Source organism: Astyanax mexicanus, chromosome 9, assembly GCF_023375975.1.
Source record: "Astyanax mexicanus isolate ESR-SI-001 chromosome 9, AstMex3_surface, whole genome shotgun sequence".
Classification (NCBI taxonomy): Eukaryota; Metazoa; Chordata; class Actinopteri; order Characiformes; family Acestrorhamphidae; genus Astyanax; species Astyanax mexicanus.
Genome location: NC_064416.1, coordinates 28398775 through 28419395, shown reverse-complemented (window position 1 = coordinate 28419395; position 20621 = coordinate 28398775). Strand labels below are relative to the sequence as shown.

The 20621-nt window shown below is 38.7% G+C and overlaps 2 protein-coding genes across 3 annotated transcripts in view; one reads left to right on the top strand and one right to left on the bottom strand.

Moving 5' to 3' along the window:
- fkbp16 (FKBP prolyl isomerase 16) overlaps window positions 1-3889 on the bottom strand; it is a 76081-nt gene extending 72192 nt beyond the window's left edge. The window contains exons 1-2 of one of the 2 annotated variants that reach the window (XM_007254478.4): window positions 1733-3889; window positions 574-743 (exon numbers count right to left, since the gene is read on the bottom strand). In XM_007254478.4, coding sequence (XP_007254540.2) covers window positions 574-743; window positions 1733-2339 — 777 coding nt within the window. In that variant the 5' untranslated portion in view covers window positions 2340-3889. The remainder of the gene's footprint in view (window positions 1-573; window positions 744-1732) is intronic. The other variant, XM_007254479.4, reaches the window with a different exon arrangement.
- Window positions 3890-11821: 7932 nt separating this feature from the next.
- The window catches only part of LOC103035260 (RNA polymerase II elongation factor ELL), a 43500-nt gene continuing 34700 nt past the window's right edge, over window positions 11822-20621 (top strand). The window contains exons 1-2 of the mRNA XM_022679741.2: window positions 11822-11999; window positions 17511-17558. Coding sequence (XP_022535462.2) covers window positions 11862-11999; window positions 17511-17558 — 186 coding nt within the window. The 5' untranslated portion in view covers window positions 11822-11861. The remainder of the gene's footprint in view (window positions 12000-17510; window positions 17559-20621) is intronic.

Below are 20621 nucleotides of genomic sequence, written 5' to 3'. Positions count from 1 at the left end.
AGATGTTGTACAATTGCAATGAATGATCTAAATGTACACTAACCTTTGTACTTTCATGCTTTTGACATAAGGAATTATGTATGGTTTAAATGAGATGATTAGTTGCTTTCGATTAAACCAACAAGACCAGTTCAGAGAACAGTTCATATGAAATATTAAAATATAAACTATGTTCTGATTGCTCAATCTTTGCTTATATTTACTTTCCTCTCCTGACTCTTGTTCCTGGTTCACATTAAGGCTTTCTTCCAAGGCTTCATTTTCTCATACAGGCTCACGTGCTTTTGTCCAAACAAGCTCAGGCAACAATTTCAGAACAGTTCCAGCAGAAACACTGGTGTGCAGGGTTTTGTTTTGTTTTTTCTCGTCCTGATCTGGTGTCAGATATGCGAGCAGTGAAACGTCTTTCCAGTACAGAGTAAACATATACAGTAGCTGACATGTGAAAACAGGCTATTCCCTGCAGAGAACTCAACATGCAGCAGGTGCAGGGTGACAGTCTGCACACCGGCAGGTGCTCTGGAGAAAGCTGTGGGTGTGTGTGCTGCTGTGTTTGTTTAGTATACCTCTCACCTGGTTGACATCTCCCTCCCCGATGACAAAGACCAGCTTGCAGTCTTTTTCCACCATGGTCCTGTCCTCCAGCACACCCTGCATTTTCAGCGTGACCTCCTGACCCCACACGGGGCACGGGGCTCGCTCGGGCCCTGCTTCCAGAACTTTCTTCCTGAGCAGACGGTCATCTGCGAGCAGCCACGGCCGTGAAGGAGAAAACAGTGAGACTGGGTTAATCTACTTGTTGCTTAAACGGGAATTGGAGTGTCTCAGAAAGCAGTGGTTCAAGCAGTGGTATATTTTAGTGTATTTTGAAATTCACTACACTGCCTTAATTATTTTATCATTTTTACTACTCTCCTGAAAAAAAGCATATTGTTGTTTCTAATTTTAAAAAAACTCACTGCACAGAAACTAGAATCACGTGCCATGACTTTTTGCATTTCCTATATGCATGGACACTGCTAACGAGATGCTACAGAACACAATCACAATCACAATCACAATCATCATCAGTGATCCAACAGGTCATCATTTTAATAATGCATCATGTGTAGCCAAGAATAAAATGAATGATATTATGCATCTATATATAAAATATATAAAAAAAAATTGTTTCATTTTTATTTCAGTTTGTTCAGTTTATTCAAATATGCCCTGCATGTTATTTCATATAGATTTTGGTGAAAACAATGCAAAGGCAAAACAATCCAATATCTTTAACTCCTTAAAGTGCAGTGATCATTGTATGAAATTATTTCTGCATGCCTGAAATGACGCATCAAGGTTTTGCACATGCACTAGGATTTTTATGCAGCCCTAAATTTTTGCCCAATTCCATTACTTATTTGTACCCCTATCCCTTGTATTCAAGTGTCACTCATGATGTGAAAGTAAGGTGACAATTCTTTATATATATATGCCTAGGGGTAGGGTGTCCCAATTTGTGTTGGGATAGAGGGGTGTTAAGGCAACCTCAAAAATATTTGTTTGAAGGGCCATGTTGCCCTAACACCCCTCTATCCCAACACAAATTGGGACACCCTACCCCTAGGCATAAACATGAAAACTAAGGGGTAGAGCTAAGTGGTAGGGGCAAATAGTGAAATAGAATTGAGCCCCAAGTGTCACTCCACAACACAAGCATCACTTCTAGCACTCATGGCAAACTGCCTACCTGTTATGTCAATCCAGTCGTCCGCCATGAACAGCTCCTCAAAACAAGCAACAGTCCATTCCTCCAGCTCATAGTCTGGGAAAAGACTTTCCTCTGAGCTCTCTCTTTCCTCCACCTCTTCTGTTTCTGAAAACCGCACAGTTTTCGCAAAACTGGGGGTCTTTCTCAGCTTTTGCATTTCATCCCTTTCTGTCTCACAGCCCCTGGAAGTGGAGCTAGTGTGGGTCAGAAAGGTAACATCATCATTATTAGGTTCATCATACTGACCACCCATATCACATGCTCCATGCTGAACGTCTATATCTTGGTCCTCTGCTTTTTTGTCCATTGATTCATCTACCTCCATTCTATCTTCTTTGGTCTCCTTCTCAACTTCCTGTACTCCCCCTTTTACCTCGTCCATCTTTGTACCCTCCGGCAGCCTCTCCAGGTCCAAACTGGTTTCTTGTTGTTGGTGCTGGGGACATATTTCTGTTTGTAAATCTTTGCTTCCTTCAGGGACTTGAGCAGTTTGTATCACTGCATGTTCTCCTGGATCTATTGCTCTATTGTTCTCTGCCTCCCCTGGTTCTGGTTCCATCTCTGTACAGGGAGGTAGTGATACCATCTATGGAGCTTTCCCAAGCTAGACAGCGTCCTTCCGGTCCACTCCTTGCCTGTGCACCCCTGAGACCTTGGGCAGAAGAGTGGCTGTGGTCTGTCTGGCGGCTCAGCTAAGGCCAAGGAGCTCCTGTATCCATGAGTGACAGCCTGTAGTATTTCCTAAAGCCCGGCATCCACATGCACTTTAATTGAATTAGACTGGGAATGTATTACCGTCCTGCTGCCACTGGATTGATTTCCTGGGCTGAAGGTCTTGCAAAGTCCTCCTCGTCGGTTAAGCGAAGTCAGGGTGCCGCCATTTCGCTGTCAGTTTAAGCCCACATGTGCTGGATTGGTAAAGAAAAGCTGAAATTTTCAGTGCGCAGAAACTACGCTGCACAGCGGAGCCCTGTCGGTCAGTAGGGTTGTGCGATGGTAATCTGCTGGATTAGAAGAGCAAAATCTAATCTGCCCCAATGTCTGTAAGCTCCTTAATGACTTCATCACGCTGTCCCACAATGCAGTTTCCATGAACTGTCCACCAATAAGATTTCAGGAGCCGCTGTCCCCAATTTTAGTTTTGTCAAGCATCAGCTTACAGCACTGGAGATTCTGCTTATTTTGACTATAACAGACACCACTGCATGTTTAGAAATGTCCAATTCACACAGTTCACTAGGTTTTATTTGATTTGTGTGGTTTCATGTAATAAACTGGTTTCTACAACCCCATATCAGAAATGTTTAGGACAGTATATAACATACACATAATTTTTTTTTTACATTTACTTTAACTTTTATTTCATTGCATATGATATAAACCCAAGATATTTCATGTTTTGTCTGTTTAACTTCATTTAGTTTGTTAATATCATTGCTGAGTAATCTCCAAAACAGCAACTTTACAGGTGAGAGATTAAACATTCTTCCAAAGAATCAATGTAAAAAGACTTTATCTTAGGTAGAAGAATTAAAGAATATATATTTGTCCATTCATCAAGCATTAAACCACATTACCATTCCTTCTCACAACACTTAAAAAGTTTTGGCACTGAGTATAGTGATGATTTGTCCTTGCATTCTTTAATGGGGGCAGGTCAGGAGTGCAGGCACGCCAATGCAGTACTGGTGCACTTCTGTTTCACACCCACAGGCGGTCTTTGCATAGAGGCATTGCTAGGCAACTGCCTTGGGCCCCTCCCACTGCAGCCCACTGTAGGGGCCCCCTGACTAGCTGCAAACTTTCCATAGGCCTACAGCTGGTAATTGGGGCCCTTTGGACAGTAATTCACAGATAGTGCGTTCAGAAATTGTGATTCTTGTATGTTTAAAATGGAAACAAAGACAACACAATAAATTACAAAGAAATACAGTTCAGTCCACACCCCCTCTCTTTTGTGTTAAAATGGAATATTCCATCCATGCCATGTGGCCATGCCTTGAACCACGAACGAGCGGAATTAAGGTGAAATTAAGTGTACAAGTGGGTTTTGAGTGAAGCCATGAATCACCACTTGCTACAAAAAGAAAAAAAGAAGGAAGAGGCTAAACTAAAAACAGATTCTCTTCCAAAACTGATAAGCTTTTTTTATCAATAAAATACTAAAATATTTAAAATTAATAAAAAGTAATTAATATAAAATAAAAACTCATTTAAAACACAATCAAAAGCTATCTAATAGTGCACAGAATAATATCAGTTTCAGTTAGTTTCAGTTTCAAATAATTGAACCAGCTCCCCAAACCCTCAACCTGTACTTTATATTTGACAATATTTGCTTACTTTACAGGTCCTCACCCATCTTAATTTTAGTTGTTATATTATTTTTAGCCTCGCGCTGAATGTAGCTCCGTGCTGCGGGAGGGAGGGGGAGAGAGAGAGCGCAGCGCGGCTCATTTTGCCTGATTTCTCTTGATTAAATATCAATAAACATGTGAATTTAATACCTTTTAATACCATATATTTTTATTCACTTGATAGGACCTTATTTATTAAAACTTTTTTTTTTATCGCAATGCCGCGTGCGCTTTCCTTTTGACTGACACGCCCGTTCCTTATGACTGACGCTAAACTGTTTGATCCAGTTGTTATATTATATTATATTAATACCATTTTAACGTTTTTCGTTTCTATGTTTTGAAATTCGTTAGATTATATTTTTGTTAACATTTTGGGTTAATTTTCGTTTGTTATTTTTCTAATAATAATAGAATTTACATAATTTATTTTCAAAGTACCGTGCCCAACACTGGCTGACAATGAGCAAGTTTCCTGGCACAACCAGCATGAATGACATGAAATGTTTAAAATGAATACAGACATGTAGAAAAACCAAGACTAAGACAAGCTGTAACCTAGATATAAATAATAATAGGATAATAATAGAATAATAATAGAATAATAATAAATAATAGAATAATATGCTAATTAGGCATATTTGTAGCAGTAGGGTATTTTAATTTTCATCTCTGACTCTAATTCATTTAAGTTATATTTGATCTTTTTCTGTACAATCCCTGCTAAAGTTTTAGGTGAAGGAGACCTAAAGAAGGTCAGTGCATGTTTCTGGAAAAAAAAAAAAACAGTGGGTGTTGCATCAATGGTAACCATCCATCGCAATGTTGGGTCATAAATGAGGATGGACGATGATATCATCCATCGGCACAACCCTATTTCTCGCATATTAATGTTGATGGGCCCCCTAGCTAAATTCGCCTTAAGCCCCCAAATTGCTAAGTCCGCCACTGTTCACACCCATGCTATTTTAATGTGTGCAGCATGAGGTTTTGCATTGTCTTTTTTTAAAAATCATAGAGTTCCTGGAAAAAATCTGCCATCTCAAAAGTGCACTGTCACACCCCCATTATCATGACAGATTCTGGCTTTGGGACTCATAGCTGAGAACAGTTTGCGTAGTCCTTTACATTCTGAAGCACATAGTTCTTTCAAAAAAATATCTAAAATACTGATTTATCTGACCACAGGACATGTTGGCACTGTGTTTTGGTATATCCCTGATTTCAACATTACTAGCCCTAAATTCCTCTGTCCTATTTGCAGGTCAGACACACAGGAAGAGATGAAAATAAAACTGCAATTAAATAAAAGTTGAAGTTAATGTAAGAATGTGTTTTTAATATCATTTTCATACTGTCCCAGTTGTTTAAAATGTTGGGTTTTACATTGGAGAATTCAAATTAGAGTTACTGTACTTGAGCACAGTGTAATCAGTATGCTGAAAGAAATTAAACAAATTACTGCTTCATTAGGGAACAGTTGACCTAGGATAACACTCTACGTAAACAGGTTTTTCCAGGCTCGTAACATGCCATGTGTAGAAGAGTCAGTGAGCAACAGAGGATTTCAAGACAAGACAAGCCCCTGTGTGTCTGTACAGGCTTTTTGGAAAACAATTGCACACAGTGTACAATGTAGAATCTATACAATCTGTCAAAAAACATCAATGACTGTACAGTATGTCACTAAACTATAAAAGCAAATAAGCATAAAATGAAGAATGTGTCAATGAAAAACAAAAATAAATTGTTTTTACTTTACATAAGCACTATTTTGGCAAATTGTTCAGCATGTCCAGAATTGCCAGTGAAGCCCAGTGTTAGGTAATATTAATTACTGTATATATCAGACTGTTTAGTCACTCGCTCACTCACTGATGAGTTTCATTTAACACTTGAAAAATCTGTTCAAAAGGATGACTCTGACTTCATTTGAAATTTTCTTTAGTTCATTGGAGTCTTTTGGGTACTTTCTTTTCTCCCCGGAGGCTTTAGACAGTGTTTATAATAATGTTAGCTCAGATCCCTGGAACTCGTAAAGCTGGCAGATTCTGATTACCAAACACTGTTTGCAAATGGGTAAATAGATTAAACAGTGACTGCCTTTCACTTCAACTAAATCTTTAAAGGCTAGACGGTCCTGGTGGGCCTGCACAGTTTGGTGAGTTTCTCTTCAAACACATCTAAAAAGGTATGATATTAATCAGCAGTACCTGAGCAGACAGATCAACAAACTGTGCTGTGGCTTAGGCCTCAAGGACCAGAACTGAAGAACCTTGGGTTAGGTAGTTGAAAAGTCTAAAACAGACTAAGCAGACTGAAGCCAGGTTTCAATGCAAACATTTTGTAGGAGCAATAATGAAAGTGTTTCCATACACAATGTCAAATAAACTCCTTTCAGCAAAATTGTTTCAGCCATTTACAGTTTTGTTTTCAGCTTGTCTTACAGTTCAAAGACGCAGGGCAAAACGAGCAGTGGACCACCGAATGAGGGGTGAAATCTCTGAGCCACCCTGACAACATCTACCACGCATCTCAGAGTGCAAACACACCATACAGTTCTGAGAGAACAGGGCAAATCATCTTAGGATTTGGCATTTCAGAACACTGTGTCAAGGTCAGACCATCCATACGGCCAGATGCTTCTCCAGTCACTGGCCACCTGTGCCAACTGATAAAGGAATCAGCATTGCTTTATACAAGCTGAACTATGAAATATGAAAGATTGGGTATTAGTATTATAGGGTAGTACAGGGTATTACAGAGGGTATAGAGTATAATATACAGTGGCATATGGAGTATAGAGTAGTATAAGGAATATAGGAAGTATAAGGTAATATATGGAGTATATGGAGTATAGTCATATAGGAAATAAATGGGAGTATAGAGCAGAATATGGGAGTATATAGTTGTATAAAATGGTATATAGAGTATATGGAGTATATGGTAGTATAGGGAGTATAGAGTATTATAAGATGGTGTATGGAGTATAGGGTAGTATGGAGAGTATAGAGTAGTTTAAGGTAGTAAATGGAGTAAAATGTTATATAATTAGTATAGAGTAGTATGTATTATATAAGGTGATGCAGGAAATATGGCATTTGAAGTGTAGAGAGAATAGGTAGAATATGGAAGTATAGGGTGGTACAAGGTAGTATAGAGTAAAATATGTAGGACAGATTATGGAAGTGCAGGGGGGGCATATGGAGTGGCATATGGTAGTATAGGGGGAATAGGGCAGTATATGGTAACATCTGGAGTATAAGGAATGTAGGGTAGTATAGAGTACTGTAGGGAGAACAGGATGGTAATATAGGATAGTATGTGGAGTAATAGAGAGTATAGGGTGGTGCAATGTAATAAATATTGTATAAACTGATATAGGGTAATATTAGGGTCTATAAAGAGTATAGTGTACACTGTTGTTCAGACGAATATAGGGTATTGGGAAAATGGTTGGTGTTAGCGTTTACAAAGTTTAGAGCAATAAAATCTTACCTAATAAAAGTGCACGTTATATTTCGGGACAAAAAAATCATTTTCCATTTTTATAATTTGGCTTTAGTGGATTTTTTTTGCAATGTTTAGGAGGTACATTTAAAAAATGTCTAAAAGAAAAAAAGCTACAAGTATATCTGTATTTCACCAATGATGTCTTACCTTTGCTCAATTTACATTACAGTTGTAGGGGTGCATTCAAAATTTATATTGTTGTGATACAGTTAAAAGAAAGAGTAAGTGAAAATGACATCATTAATATACACAATATACACAAAGTGTACAACTGAATAAGTTAACTATATCCACATGCTTTAGGTCTTAGGAGCAACACTGCTTTGACAATGTATCACCTGATACATTTAGCACTTCAGAATAAGACAACGGCTGGATATATCTGATCAACCTAATTGGACCACGCACAATACTCAAGTGTCAACACAGTGGAACAAATCACTTATGATTCTATTAGAAACAAAGACCAGGGGCTGAATGACACATTTCTGTGCAGCCCGCACTCAAGTGACGTGTCTTGTTTGTCAAGTTGGTTTTAAATGCTCCTTTATCTCAGACAGCCATATGGCGTACCAAATCTCCATTAGATCCTCCAAGAACGTTCCATAATCCAAAGCACCTTCTCTGCTCGGGATTATACGGCTCTAATTAACACAAATTCCTCCGGTTTTTTTTGTTTTTTTTAAACCACTGTCTATTTCACCTCATCGGTTTGTGAGCTTAATAAGGTGGAGAGGGTTGGCCAGATTAAATCAATCATTTTTCTGTGCGATTTAATCTAGTTTACAGTATTTGCCCATCCTCCATTTCCTCCCACCCCTCGTACACAGGACTGATTTCTTTAATGCTTTTGTAATCTCAAAGTTTATTGCATCAATGCTGGTGCAATAAATCTGACGCTAAGAGGACCGTATTTGTATTTTTATACCTAGCTGATAGTGTTTGTTTTTCAGGACCTGGTCTTTAAGAGGATATTTGGATTTGATTTATGTGCTTGTATTAAAGGGGGCAACAGAGCCAGAATGTTCCAGTTCACACAGATTAACATTTTGTGTTTACTTTATTTTACATCAAAAACATTCCACTGTAAAAACTGTGAATTAATACGTCGCTTATAGTGTGGCTCTTTACTAATGTGGGTCACTTGTGAGCAAAGCAAGACTGGTGTTTGATTAGTGTGTTTTCTTTTAGTGCACTTAAGAGGCATTTACATTAATCAACTAATGACGTTAAATATACACTAATAACCTTTATGTTTCCACTAATTTTTTTTTTACAAAACTGACACACTTTCATTGTTAAGCACAAAGTCATTAAGAATGAGTTGATATGAAATTGACATACTGGGACCTATTTTAGCATTCTATAGGCAAGCTGTCAACTGTGCGTAGCCCAGCTTGATTTGTGTCAGTATGTCTTTGCTATCGTAACGGTGGGAAAAGTACACCCTGCTCAGCTCGAAACACGCAAAATGCACTTACTATTTCTCCTGATTAATCATGGGTGTGTTTTGGTTGTAATGTGAAATGAACCAATCAGCATGTCACTTGCCATTCCCCACTTCCTCCCACCCCTCGTACACAGGGATGATTTCTTAAAGTGTCACTTGTTATTCCCTTTAAGAGCCAGGTGTACTCTGACTGGTGCTTTGACGCTGTAAAGATGTGCGAGCAGGTCATTTATGGGAACAGTAATGTTTTTTATTTCGTCTGTTTATTGTTGATGTAAAAGTTGGGTTTGTGCGTGTCTTTGTTTCCTGAAAAAAGTGGAGTGTACGCACATTTAACTTGCGTGGGACGATAAATGTCTGATGGTTGGCCTACATTCTAATCAGTCAGTGACGCACCTGTGTTTTCTGTTGCCAAGGTAGCAGTACGCCAGAAAATTTCCTGAACACACCTCACTTCCAGACCACCATGGCAATTGTAGATATATTCACAAGCATCTTTTCTATTTAAACGATGCTGGTGCAAGTTGTAAAAATAGACTGTTTGCCGGGTTGCAATGAGCATCGCAACAAGCTTTTCGCAGGGTGTAAGGTAGGACCCACTATTTCATGCCACAGACATTATGTATGATAAATATGCAAAATGTATATTATATCCTTTCAGTTACATGCAGGGCATTTTAAGGCAAAAAAACACTATTTCACCATATGCATAAATTCTATTTACACAAAGTTTGGGACATCTGCTCATTCATTGTTTCTCAAATCAAAGGTATTAAAAAGAGTTTTGGCTTTTGTCTACTATCTATACACTACAGGTCTTTTACTAGATTTTGGAGCATTGCTGTAAGGATCTGATTGGATTTAGAACATTAGTGAGGGCAGGGTGTTGGATGATCTCCACCCAACCTCATCCCCAACTCCCCAACTCATCCTAAACTTATCAAATCATCCCATCCAAAAGTATGGATAAAGCACCTTCATTTCAGAGAACACAGTTCCACTGCTCCTTGTCCTTATAACAGGCATTAGGCATTTTGAAACTATTATAGTCCTATTCTATTGCCAATTCTTCTAAACAAGGACTAGACAAGCTACACAGGGACCAGACAAGGTACAATTGCACATTTAGAGTGTGTGTACAGTGCTTAAAAATTATAGTCAGCATATTTTTACAAGAATTTGTCAAAACTAGAAACTTTTACAAAACATGTAAATAAAAAAATACATATAATGTAAAATAAGTTATACATATTCACATCATTTAAAGTGACTGACCTAAATCAGCAGAAGTCCAAACTGTTAGGTGCTAGCATTTTTACAATTAGTGAAATGGGGATCAGCTGAGTGCAGTGAATGTGTCTCTAAGGACTGTAGTAATTACAGTAATCTGCCTTGAGCAGACCCCGCCCTCACAATCTGAGTGACCGTACAAGTAGAAGACTACTGAGGGAGACCACCAGCACACCTATGACTACTCTGAACTACTAATACACAAATATAGTTCAAATATAAAAAGTAATCGGCAGTTTCACTTTAAGCACTATCTAGATCTAAGCATTTTATGCTGAATGACTTTTATATCTCAACGATTAAATGACGTATGTAAAATGTATTTATTCAATATATTCACACTGATGCATTTGGCATTGTCTGTGCTGTGCATCACCTGGTTGCCTAGCACTAGGTTTTGGCTTGTTCACTGGGGTACCGGTAACTATATTTTGGTTTTCACTGTGATTAAGACATGCCTGACATGGGCATACTAGTTTTACCTTCATTGCCATTGTATCCTTTTTTTTTTTTCCTCTCAGACACGTCTTCTTTTTGGGATGTTAAAAATGTATGCAGCCAGGATTGCAGTTTGTAGAATGTAGAATATTATTGTTTTATATATAATTACACACACACACACACATTATATATATATATATATATATATATATATATATATATATTTTTTTTTTTTTTCACAAATTACAATGCTACATTTTTGTTTTTCAGTTTTTAATTCATTTGTTTTTTGTTCATTTTGTTTATGACAAATGGGTCATAAATAAAAATATGTACATATGCAAGAATATGTATATGTATATATTTGGCTATTCACATTCTTACTATAATCATGTTGTAAATAGCAATATATATCAGTGTTTTTTCATTCACGTATGTATATATATATATGTATATATATATATATATATATATATATATATATATATATATATATATATATATATATATATTCTTGCATGTTAACCCTCTATGGCATGAATTTGGCAGAAATATAAGTTTTGAAAGCTTGATCATTTGATCATACCGATTTTTAGAGCGAGGAAGCACTCAAAACATAAGGTTGCCCAAAGGCTATGAATGTGTATTAGTTTTTTTTTTATTAAGAAATGTAATACTAAAAACTAAAATACTAAAAAAATATGTTTCTGCCATTGATGATTAAAATAGTATGTTGGGTTTTTTGGTGTCATCTGTCTATAAAAGTAAAATTGTGTTACTGTTGCATCAGATATGTGGAATACCACCCTCTGTTTTGTTCAGATATGAAATAATGGTGGGCTCTTTATGTGTGTGTGTATCTGTCTATGTGTGTGCGTGCTCTATGTGCCTGATCTTGTGTGTGTGCGCGTGTGTGTGCGTATTTGTCTGTACGTGCATGTGTGTGTGTGAGAGTGCGCGTGAGTGACGTGGTGGGAGCGCTCGCGCCGGCTCCTCCCCCGCTCGGGTGACGTTTCAGTGAGAATGTCGCCAGTGGAGCTCACCGTCAGTTCCAGACATGGCAGCGCTGAAACAGGAGCATCGGTATGGACTCTCCTGTGCGAAGACCCACAAAAACACTCCTAACAGAACCATATACCACGTCAAGCTGACCGACACTGCCATTCGGACACTGGAAGCCTATCAGAACCTAAAGGTAAACACTGGCGGTGTGGTTATTGTTGTTTACACGGGCTGTTTATTTCCAGTGTGGGGGGTCGCGTCAATAGGGCGGGGGTGGGGGGAGACAGCGTTTAAAATTGCAAGTTGGCCAAAGTTAAACTGGTGACCTCAGGTGATCTGATATGTCGCTGAAAGGCTGGCAGGATGTTAAAGACTTACTAACGCTGTTTTAGTAGTTTTGTGGATAGTTAACGTTAACTATAATTTGTCAGCTGGCTTAAGTAGGTTATAAGACATGAATTTAACGCTGTGAGTCTAGCTAGAATTCCCAGCGCAGGAGTAGCCTAAAGGGAACTGAAGACAAACTGATGGATGGTTTTAGGAGAAAACAACCACAACAATAACAATAACAAAAAAAAAAAAAAACATAATGAAGCTAGTTAACCTACAGTATCACCTTTAAATTACTCAATTAGCTATTTGTGTGTTAGCAAGGCTAGTTAACTAACGTTAGCTTAGCTAACTTACTTAAGTAGTTAGTTAGTTAATGTTATCAGGTTACTTTAACATAAGCTAATGTTTCATGTAAGAGCCCATTAACTATTTAGTTCATGAGCTAGCTAGGTTAACTGGCCTAAAGCTACTTCATTTAGCAGGTAGCCTTTCAAAAACACCATAAAACTACATAGTTAAATCCCCAGCCCACTCCGTAGCTCAGCTCTAGGTTAACTGTAACTGTATCTGTATGTGTGTAGCTTAAGTTAGCTAGTTTAGATAGGTTAGTTATCTATTTATGAGTTCGTTACTAGCTAACTAATTCGTATCAGTATGACTAAAATTAATAAGACAAAAATAATAAGAGGATAAGCTAATGTTTTGTGTAACAAGCTAGTTAGTTTATAAGCTAACGTTAACTTATTTAGCTAACATACAATCTAACGTTAGCTTAGCTAGTTCGTTTAGCAGCCAGTTAAAAAAAAAAACATAAAAAAAAAACACTTTTATTGCAAACTTAATTTTTTTTTTTAGCTCATCTATTTAATAACAAGTTAAATAACTTAGGTTAAATGTAGATATGTGTGTAGCTAGCTTAAATAGTAATTAGTTAGCTAAAAATATACACCATAAAAAAACTCCTTCTACTGCCAACTCTGAAATTAAATTAGCTCAGCTGTAGGTTAACTAGCTCAATAACCTAGGTGAAATGTATATATGTGTGTAGCTAGCTTAGATAGTTATTAACTGGACGCTAGCCAATTCGGATCAATATGACTAAAATGAACAGCTAAAAAGTAATTAGAGACTGTCATATCTCATATATGTTATTTAGTTAACTATGTTACAGCTAGTGGTCAGATACAGGTTTTCACAACTTTTTTTTTTCCTCTGAATTGAGCCTGGCTACTGGACTTATAGGGAGCAAAAGGTCTGAGAGGGGCTCAAGGCAAGCCAGAATTGATCATTACTGAAGTAACAGTTAGTTAGTTAGCTAACTAGTTAGTTAGGTTAGCTAACGTATACGTTAGGCTAAACCTTGGTTGTAACGTTACAGTTTTTAGTTATATACATTTCGTTACCTGCATATTTTTAATGTCAGCTAGCTTGGTTAGTTAACTACGCCTTTTTTTTTCTTTTCAGTCATTCATTATCTGGGTAAATTCTATCAGTTCCTTCCTTCGCTCTTTTATTTAACTGTTATTGAGTTAAAACGCTTAAAAACTAAACTGGCTAACTAACACTTTTTTTTTTACCAAGTGACTCAACAGCTTAGCTAAGCTAGTTAACGCTCGGTTACCTACCCCCTTCGTTCACTTCCAGTCAGCTGCACTGTTTTCCCAGCAGACTGCTGGACTGTGACTCTTCTCCTAGACAAAAAAACTGAAAACCACAAGTTCTCCGATAAACAGTGTTATTTGTCCCGTCCGGACACTTAACTAACGTTAGATGGACTCGCTTTTACTGTCTTTTCCAGTCAGAAAAACACTAAACGCGACTAATACTGAGAGAGATATCTTGGTCGCTTCACTAGCTAAACTAACAGCGGCGGATATTAGCTATAAAGGATAATTCAGTGTCTCACGGTGTGTGAGGGAGGAACACGGGCTCCAGTACTGTCTGTTTTGCTCAGTTGTTAATGTTAAAGCCAGGCTGAGGCGTGAAGCGTGTGTTTTTGCCTCCTGTGCCTTTTGGTTTTATTGATATAGCCTGCACTGCCCTTTAAACGCTGGACGCGCTCCAAATTTTAAAGGCGGTGTCAGATATCGCTGCTTTGACACGGTCGGTCTGAGCTGACTTGGAGTTTGAGAGCAGGCTTGAAGAAGTCACTAACTTGTCATTAAAGTAAAACTGTCGAAAAAAAGTCTGTCAGCTAGCTATAGCCTGCTGCTGCTGCTTTTCCAGATATTTCTCACACCATCATTAATTTGTTCTTTTTTGTTCTGCTGTCATCTAGCAATAGATATCTATATACCTATAGATACAGCTCTGAAAAAATAGAGATCACTTCAGTTTCTGAATGAGTTTCTCTAATTTTGCTATATATAGCTATATGTTTGAGGCAAATGAACATTGTTGTTTTATTCTATAAAATACCGATAACATTTCTCTCAAATTTCAAATAAAAATAGCAGAGAATTCAAACCTCAAATAATGCAAAGAAAACAAGTTCATATTCATAAAGTTTTAAGAGTTCAGAAAATCAATATTTGGTGGAATAACCCTGTTTTTAATCACAGTCTTCATGCATGTTGGCATATTCTCCTCCAACAGGCTTACACACTGCTTTTGGATAATTTTTATGCCACTGCTGAGTCAAAAATTCAAGCTGTTCAATTCAGTTTGGTTTGATGGCTTGTGATCATCCATCTTCCTTTTGTTTATATTCCAGAGGTTTTAATTGAGTAAAATCAAAGAAACACATCATTTTTAAGGTTTTTTTTTTCCAGAGCTGTATTTATGTTCTCAGTCCCCATTAAATATGTACTAAGGCCAGGTTAGGCTATATCAGTGCAGTACAATTTATTTTACATCAATCTTGGATGTATGGAGTCTATTATTAGTGTCATGACTGCCATGATACTAATGCATATATATTGGATCATTCTGCCAGCTTTTTAACAGATGGCTTGGTATTTTAATAACATATTTTTTAAGCTATATATCTAGATATTTTGATAATTTTCCCTGACATTCTTCTCACATTCAGTCAAGTGATGTCAGGCTATGTCTCTTACTCCCTGTGGATGAAAGGCTTTCTCCTTAAAAGCATAGTAATAAAGCTCAAGTGAGCCTAATAATCGCCTAATCCTTCCAGTGCTGGACCTATGGGCTCTGTCTCTGTCTCTATCTGGCTGTAGCTCAGTAGTTAGCTAACTTAGGCAGCACATAAGGAAAAGAGCAGGACATACTCTCCCTTTAGCATCCATAACAGATAAAATTGTTGTTGACCACGAATGCAGCTGTACCTTGAAGATAATTAGGCTTATCTCTGACTCTGCATTATGGCTTTGAATCACCGCCCATCTTTTATATTATATAAACGAGAATGAGAGTCATTTCTCTATTGCCACAGACTGGTGCACACACACTTTCCCCTTTAATGAGTGTTCCTGAACTTCCTGGACGTGGCAGAGTTGTTCAAAGCTAGGCACAGCACATTCTAGGGCATGTTTATATAAACACCTATTTGGCCAGACAGTTTTCACTGGATCCAGCTCAGAGATGACTGTGTACAGACCAGTGTGTGGTGAAGCAGTTTAAAGAGAATGAGACATACATATATGTATATATGTTTTTCTTCTCTTCTTTAAAGGCAGAAGGCCTTTAATTCTAAGATATTTCGGGTCTTTTTGCAGGTCTTGGCGTAATTTTTTTATACTGTTCAGGTCGGGGGAATGTGTGTTCTGTTTGAGCTCCTTTAGGTGGTCAGAGTGGTTTCGAGGTATACTGTAGATCATTGCCCTGTAGACAGGCCATTCTGCCATTCTGTTTTTGATCTGCAGCTTTTTAACAGATGGCTTGGCATTTTTCATACAGAGTTTACTTTTTCTATATTCTGTGCAATTCATTCTTCCCTTCACCTCTGCAATAATGCCAATGCAACTGGCAGCAACACAACTTCAAAGCGTGAATGATCTATAGCCAGAAAGTTTTTTAGTGTCAGAGAAAATCATTTGACCTCTGTAGAGTCTTTAAACTGTAAGCTTAGGTCATAATTTTATTGCGTTGACTAAGCTACACTGCACAGTAGAATGGTGCACCACCTACCACTAACTACTGCTGCTAAAATACATTTCTATGGTGGTGTTTGCCACTCATATTATGTTTGATTTGCCTGTTCCGCTGGCATATGAACAATTCTTTTCAAAAGTGTATGTGGTTTTCCCAATCAACCTCCAAAATTCCCCTGAACTACCACTGACTGGACCCACCACAAAGGCTTAGTGATCTTCTTATAACATCTTATAACTTTCCCTGCCTTGTTTACTTTTATTTTCAGATCAGTTCTTAGTGGGGATTCGTTTTAGTAATTACTGCACATGTGTTTTGCTCCTAGTGAATGTAAAAGACATTTCATTTCATTAAACTGACCTCCTAACATCTTGGTGGCATACCTCAGAATTGATTTGTTACCGTAATTCTTGTCCAAAATAGGAGAGATTGCAATGCTTAGGATGTCCATACTTTTAGACATGGCGTACTGATGTTATGAACTGCTGAATTCAGAACTGTTAGAATCTCTTTACTACTTCCAAAAACCTTGGACCATTTACTCTTTACTTCTTTACAACTGTTTAAAAAGGCAGTAATTATTTTCAGTTGGTCTCTTTCTGCGCCTAAAAGCTCAAAGCCTGTATTACACACTCAGAAGCCAGAAACCTTTCCCCAGCCCCCCACATACACACACTCTCACATGTGCACTTCCACCATCACAATAACATTTGATGGACTTGTGTACGCTCTCTTAAGTCCATATTTATTAATGGGAACACATTCCAGTAGAGATTAGCTAAGCCCAGCCTTGATCTCTAAGCTCACACATGCAGAACCATGACACTGAGAGCCCAGTGACAGGCAGCTTTTATTCCAGCGCCCCACATGCACTAGTGCTTCTGCTTCAGCCCCATGCCCTCTGTTAAGGGGGGCAGGCCAGAAACGTGAAACTGTAATTACTGGCCAGGCAGGCTAATAGGTAGGCAGGCTTTTCACTGTATGGCAGATGTAAATAAATATCAGCCTACTAGTGGAATTCTCTCTCTCTCTCATGAGCTGAAAACAAACCCAAAGCTGTCATTATTAAAGGATGACTAGGAGTTTAAGAGGGGGTTTTGGTGTGTGGCTACATTGTTGTTGTGATGAGGTTGCGTTTGCGAGTTAGACATGGCAGTTTTGTCACCATCTGTGTTCAGCTACGCAAAACTGTCTTAGCTCTGAAAATAAGGCCTGATGAATCCCGATCAATGAAGTTCTCTTTTGTCATGTGCCACTTTAGCCAATGATATTAAATGCTAACCAATGTCTCTTTACCTCTCTTCTCTGTCCCCAGGGATCCTTACCAAATCAGCCAGCAATTTGCTTCAAGGGGAACCAGGGGGTAAGATGAATGTGTTTTTTACTCACCCCTCCCGAATATCTCAGAAATAGAATGCTTTAATTAGTCTTGATTGTTGAGCCGTGTAGCGCAAAAAAAAACCCCTCACGGCAGCTCTCTTCACTATCTCAATATTTCATGAGCTTTCCAACCGCCGCCTCCCCCTAACATTGAGAGGGAGACTGCTACCACCCTCAGGGCCTGCTCAAGTAGATTAAAAACCGTTTATAGAATTTTTGAATCTTCTAGTACTGTACATAAGTAAGGCCTAGTACTGTGTTTGTGAGGCAGATTTGAGTAGAGTTACTGCAGAACTTACTGCACAAGTCTGTGTATGTCTCTCTCCCTCTTCTCTCTCTCTCTCTTTCTCTCTCTCTTTCCTGAATTGCTAGTTTCATATGGACTGTGGCTCCATGCACTCATATATAGGCGGATATACCAAGCCGTGCAGCCTGTGGTCAGCCTGCCTGACCTAGAGAGAGAGAGAAATTCCACTGAAATGGCTAAAAAGAAAGATGCCTGTGTCTAAACGGATTAACACATTCAGCTACACCACCTCCCCGTCGCTGCCTGCCTGCTAGCCTCACATAGATTTAAACACACAATCGCTCCTGTCTAAAAGCGGCCTGCCTAATCCCCCCGGCCGAGAGCTGATTGCACGGGCGAGGAAAGTGAGTTGCCCGGGCACACAAACGATGGACTGTGCAGCCAAGGCATACGTTTTGGGTGCCGGGGGAAGCCCCTCGAGAGGGTATCCAACACCCCCCAGGGCTGCTCGCCAGGTTACTGGGTCAGGCTGGCAACTGGGGAGGGCTTTGTTAGGGAGCACGGGGCGGTGGCTGTGGGTAAAGGGGGGTAGGGGGGGTGCTGAACCCCAGGGAACCCCCGTGTCTCTGTGCCTGTTGTCTCTGTGCAGACATGAAAGGCCTCCCGACAAGCAGAGGGGGGCTACGGCCACCTCAGTCCTCAGTCAGGCAGTAGCGCAGCAAACTTCCCAAATCCACAGTTTTCCCATGCAAAAAAAAAAAAACACAACAAAAACACAGAGAATTATAAATGATGATTCATTATAGCAAATGTTTGCATTGGAATATTCAGGAGCTTTGTTTGGGCCAATAAGAGAAGTAATCATGTCTAAATGTTTTCAATTATTATTATTAGTATTTGGAATTTGGAATGATGTCTGTTTGGAGCAGCATTATATTATTTAAATTGGCTGTGGCCAAGTGGAGTGTAGGTTCCCTCCTGACAATGAGCTGCTGGGCATTAATGAGGTTTGTGAGCCGTTAGAGAATGTGTGTGCGTCTGCCTGCGAGACAGGGTGGGGGATTAAGCTGTTACTTGTGGGGGGCAGTCCTTAGCGTTCTTCCAGTGCTGTAGTAATCTCTGACAAGCTGTACAGCTATCAGTGGCATCAAAAATATGAATCATAACCTTGTTAAGAATAATCCACAGGCCATAATGCTGGAGGCAGTGCTATGTCTCAGTCTCCGATTTACATATGACGCCTTGGAATTTGGACATGGGTGACAGGGAGCACAATGCAGGAGCTGTTGCTCTGACCATTCAGTTCACGGTCGGGTAGGCAAGCACTAATCAGACAGCTATTTAAAATCAAAAACTGTCTTGTGGGTTGGATAAATTGTTTATCTTTTAACAAATCCCACATCTTAATCTATGCATACCCTTTTAAATGAATCATACATATATGCAGTCCTGTCAGGCATGCTTATCTATCTATTAACTATTTACCTAAGCAGTTAACCTTTTAAAAATATGATAATGATGTCTTTAAATTACTATAATATACTGTAAAAAATATAATACACACTATTATTATTGTTAGAACCCCTGTAAGGATTTGTTCAGTTTCACCAGCAGGTCACATGAATATAATTGAACAAAGGGCTGGAAGTGGTTAACACATAAACTGAACATTTGTAAATAGTAAACCTTATGATAGCATAACACCATGAACAGCAGATTAAAGGCACTGGAATTTTTTCACTTTGATTAAAATTCTGGGTAAAATTTGAAAATTGGAAAAAAGTGGCATTTGTACTCAGCCCTGACTCTGTTAATAAGAAACAATTAAAGCTTAGAAGGAGGCACCCAACATTATTTTAGCCATTCAGCAGCAGGGAGCATTCATGCTCATGTATAGGATGGGGGAAGGGGAGGAATACAGGCAAATACTGACTTCATTTCTGCTTTGGAAGTTCATAGTTACAAATTTGAAGCTTGTATGTATGACACGATTGGGCATGTGGTTTATACGTTGATAAATAGTGAACAAATAACCAATTTACAGTGTACAGTTACACTGTACTTAGTGATTTTTTTTTTACATATATACATATATATACATATACATATACAGCACCTTTAACAGAGAACATTTTCATTGATATATTGCAAACGAAGCTAGCTGGGATCCGTTAAATGCTCCCGGTCACACAATGCTAACTGTCATCTACCGCCCACCTGGCCTTAATAGCAACGTTAGCATTTTTTTTTCTTCTTCTTCTTCAAGTGTTCGTTCAGGTTGGTTGCAGGTTACGCATGCTTGCCAGGGATTTCCCATAAACAGTGTCCTGGCTTGTCTCCAGACCTTCAGGAGGCGCCGTGAGAAGAGAGAACATGTGGAAGTTACTTTAACTGAAAGTGGCCTGTAATCTGTGGGTTGTTGTGCCCCTGTACTGATAATGCCTGCACATTGTTTTGCTTTAGACTATTAAAGCTGACGACCGACAATACCTTGGTGAACGAGATCTGTTTTGATATCACTAACTCATCAAAGGCATCAATTAGGGAGATAAAAATGGCCTGCGGTGGATCACCATCATTCGGAGTAATACGCAGTGCTCTTAATTACAGACACTAAAAGGAATGATGCAACCGACATGAAACAAAATGCTGGAGAAGAAGAGTCGGGCTGATGTGTAAAACTCCTTTTATTTCGATGAGAGCAGTTCCCAGTTCTGCAGATCGTGGAATTTAAATTACTTTGAAAGCCTCATAAGGGAGATTATAGGAATGCATTCCCACTAAGTCCAGGACCTCCTA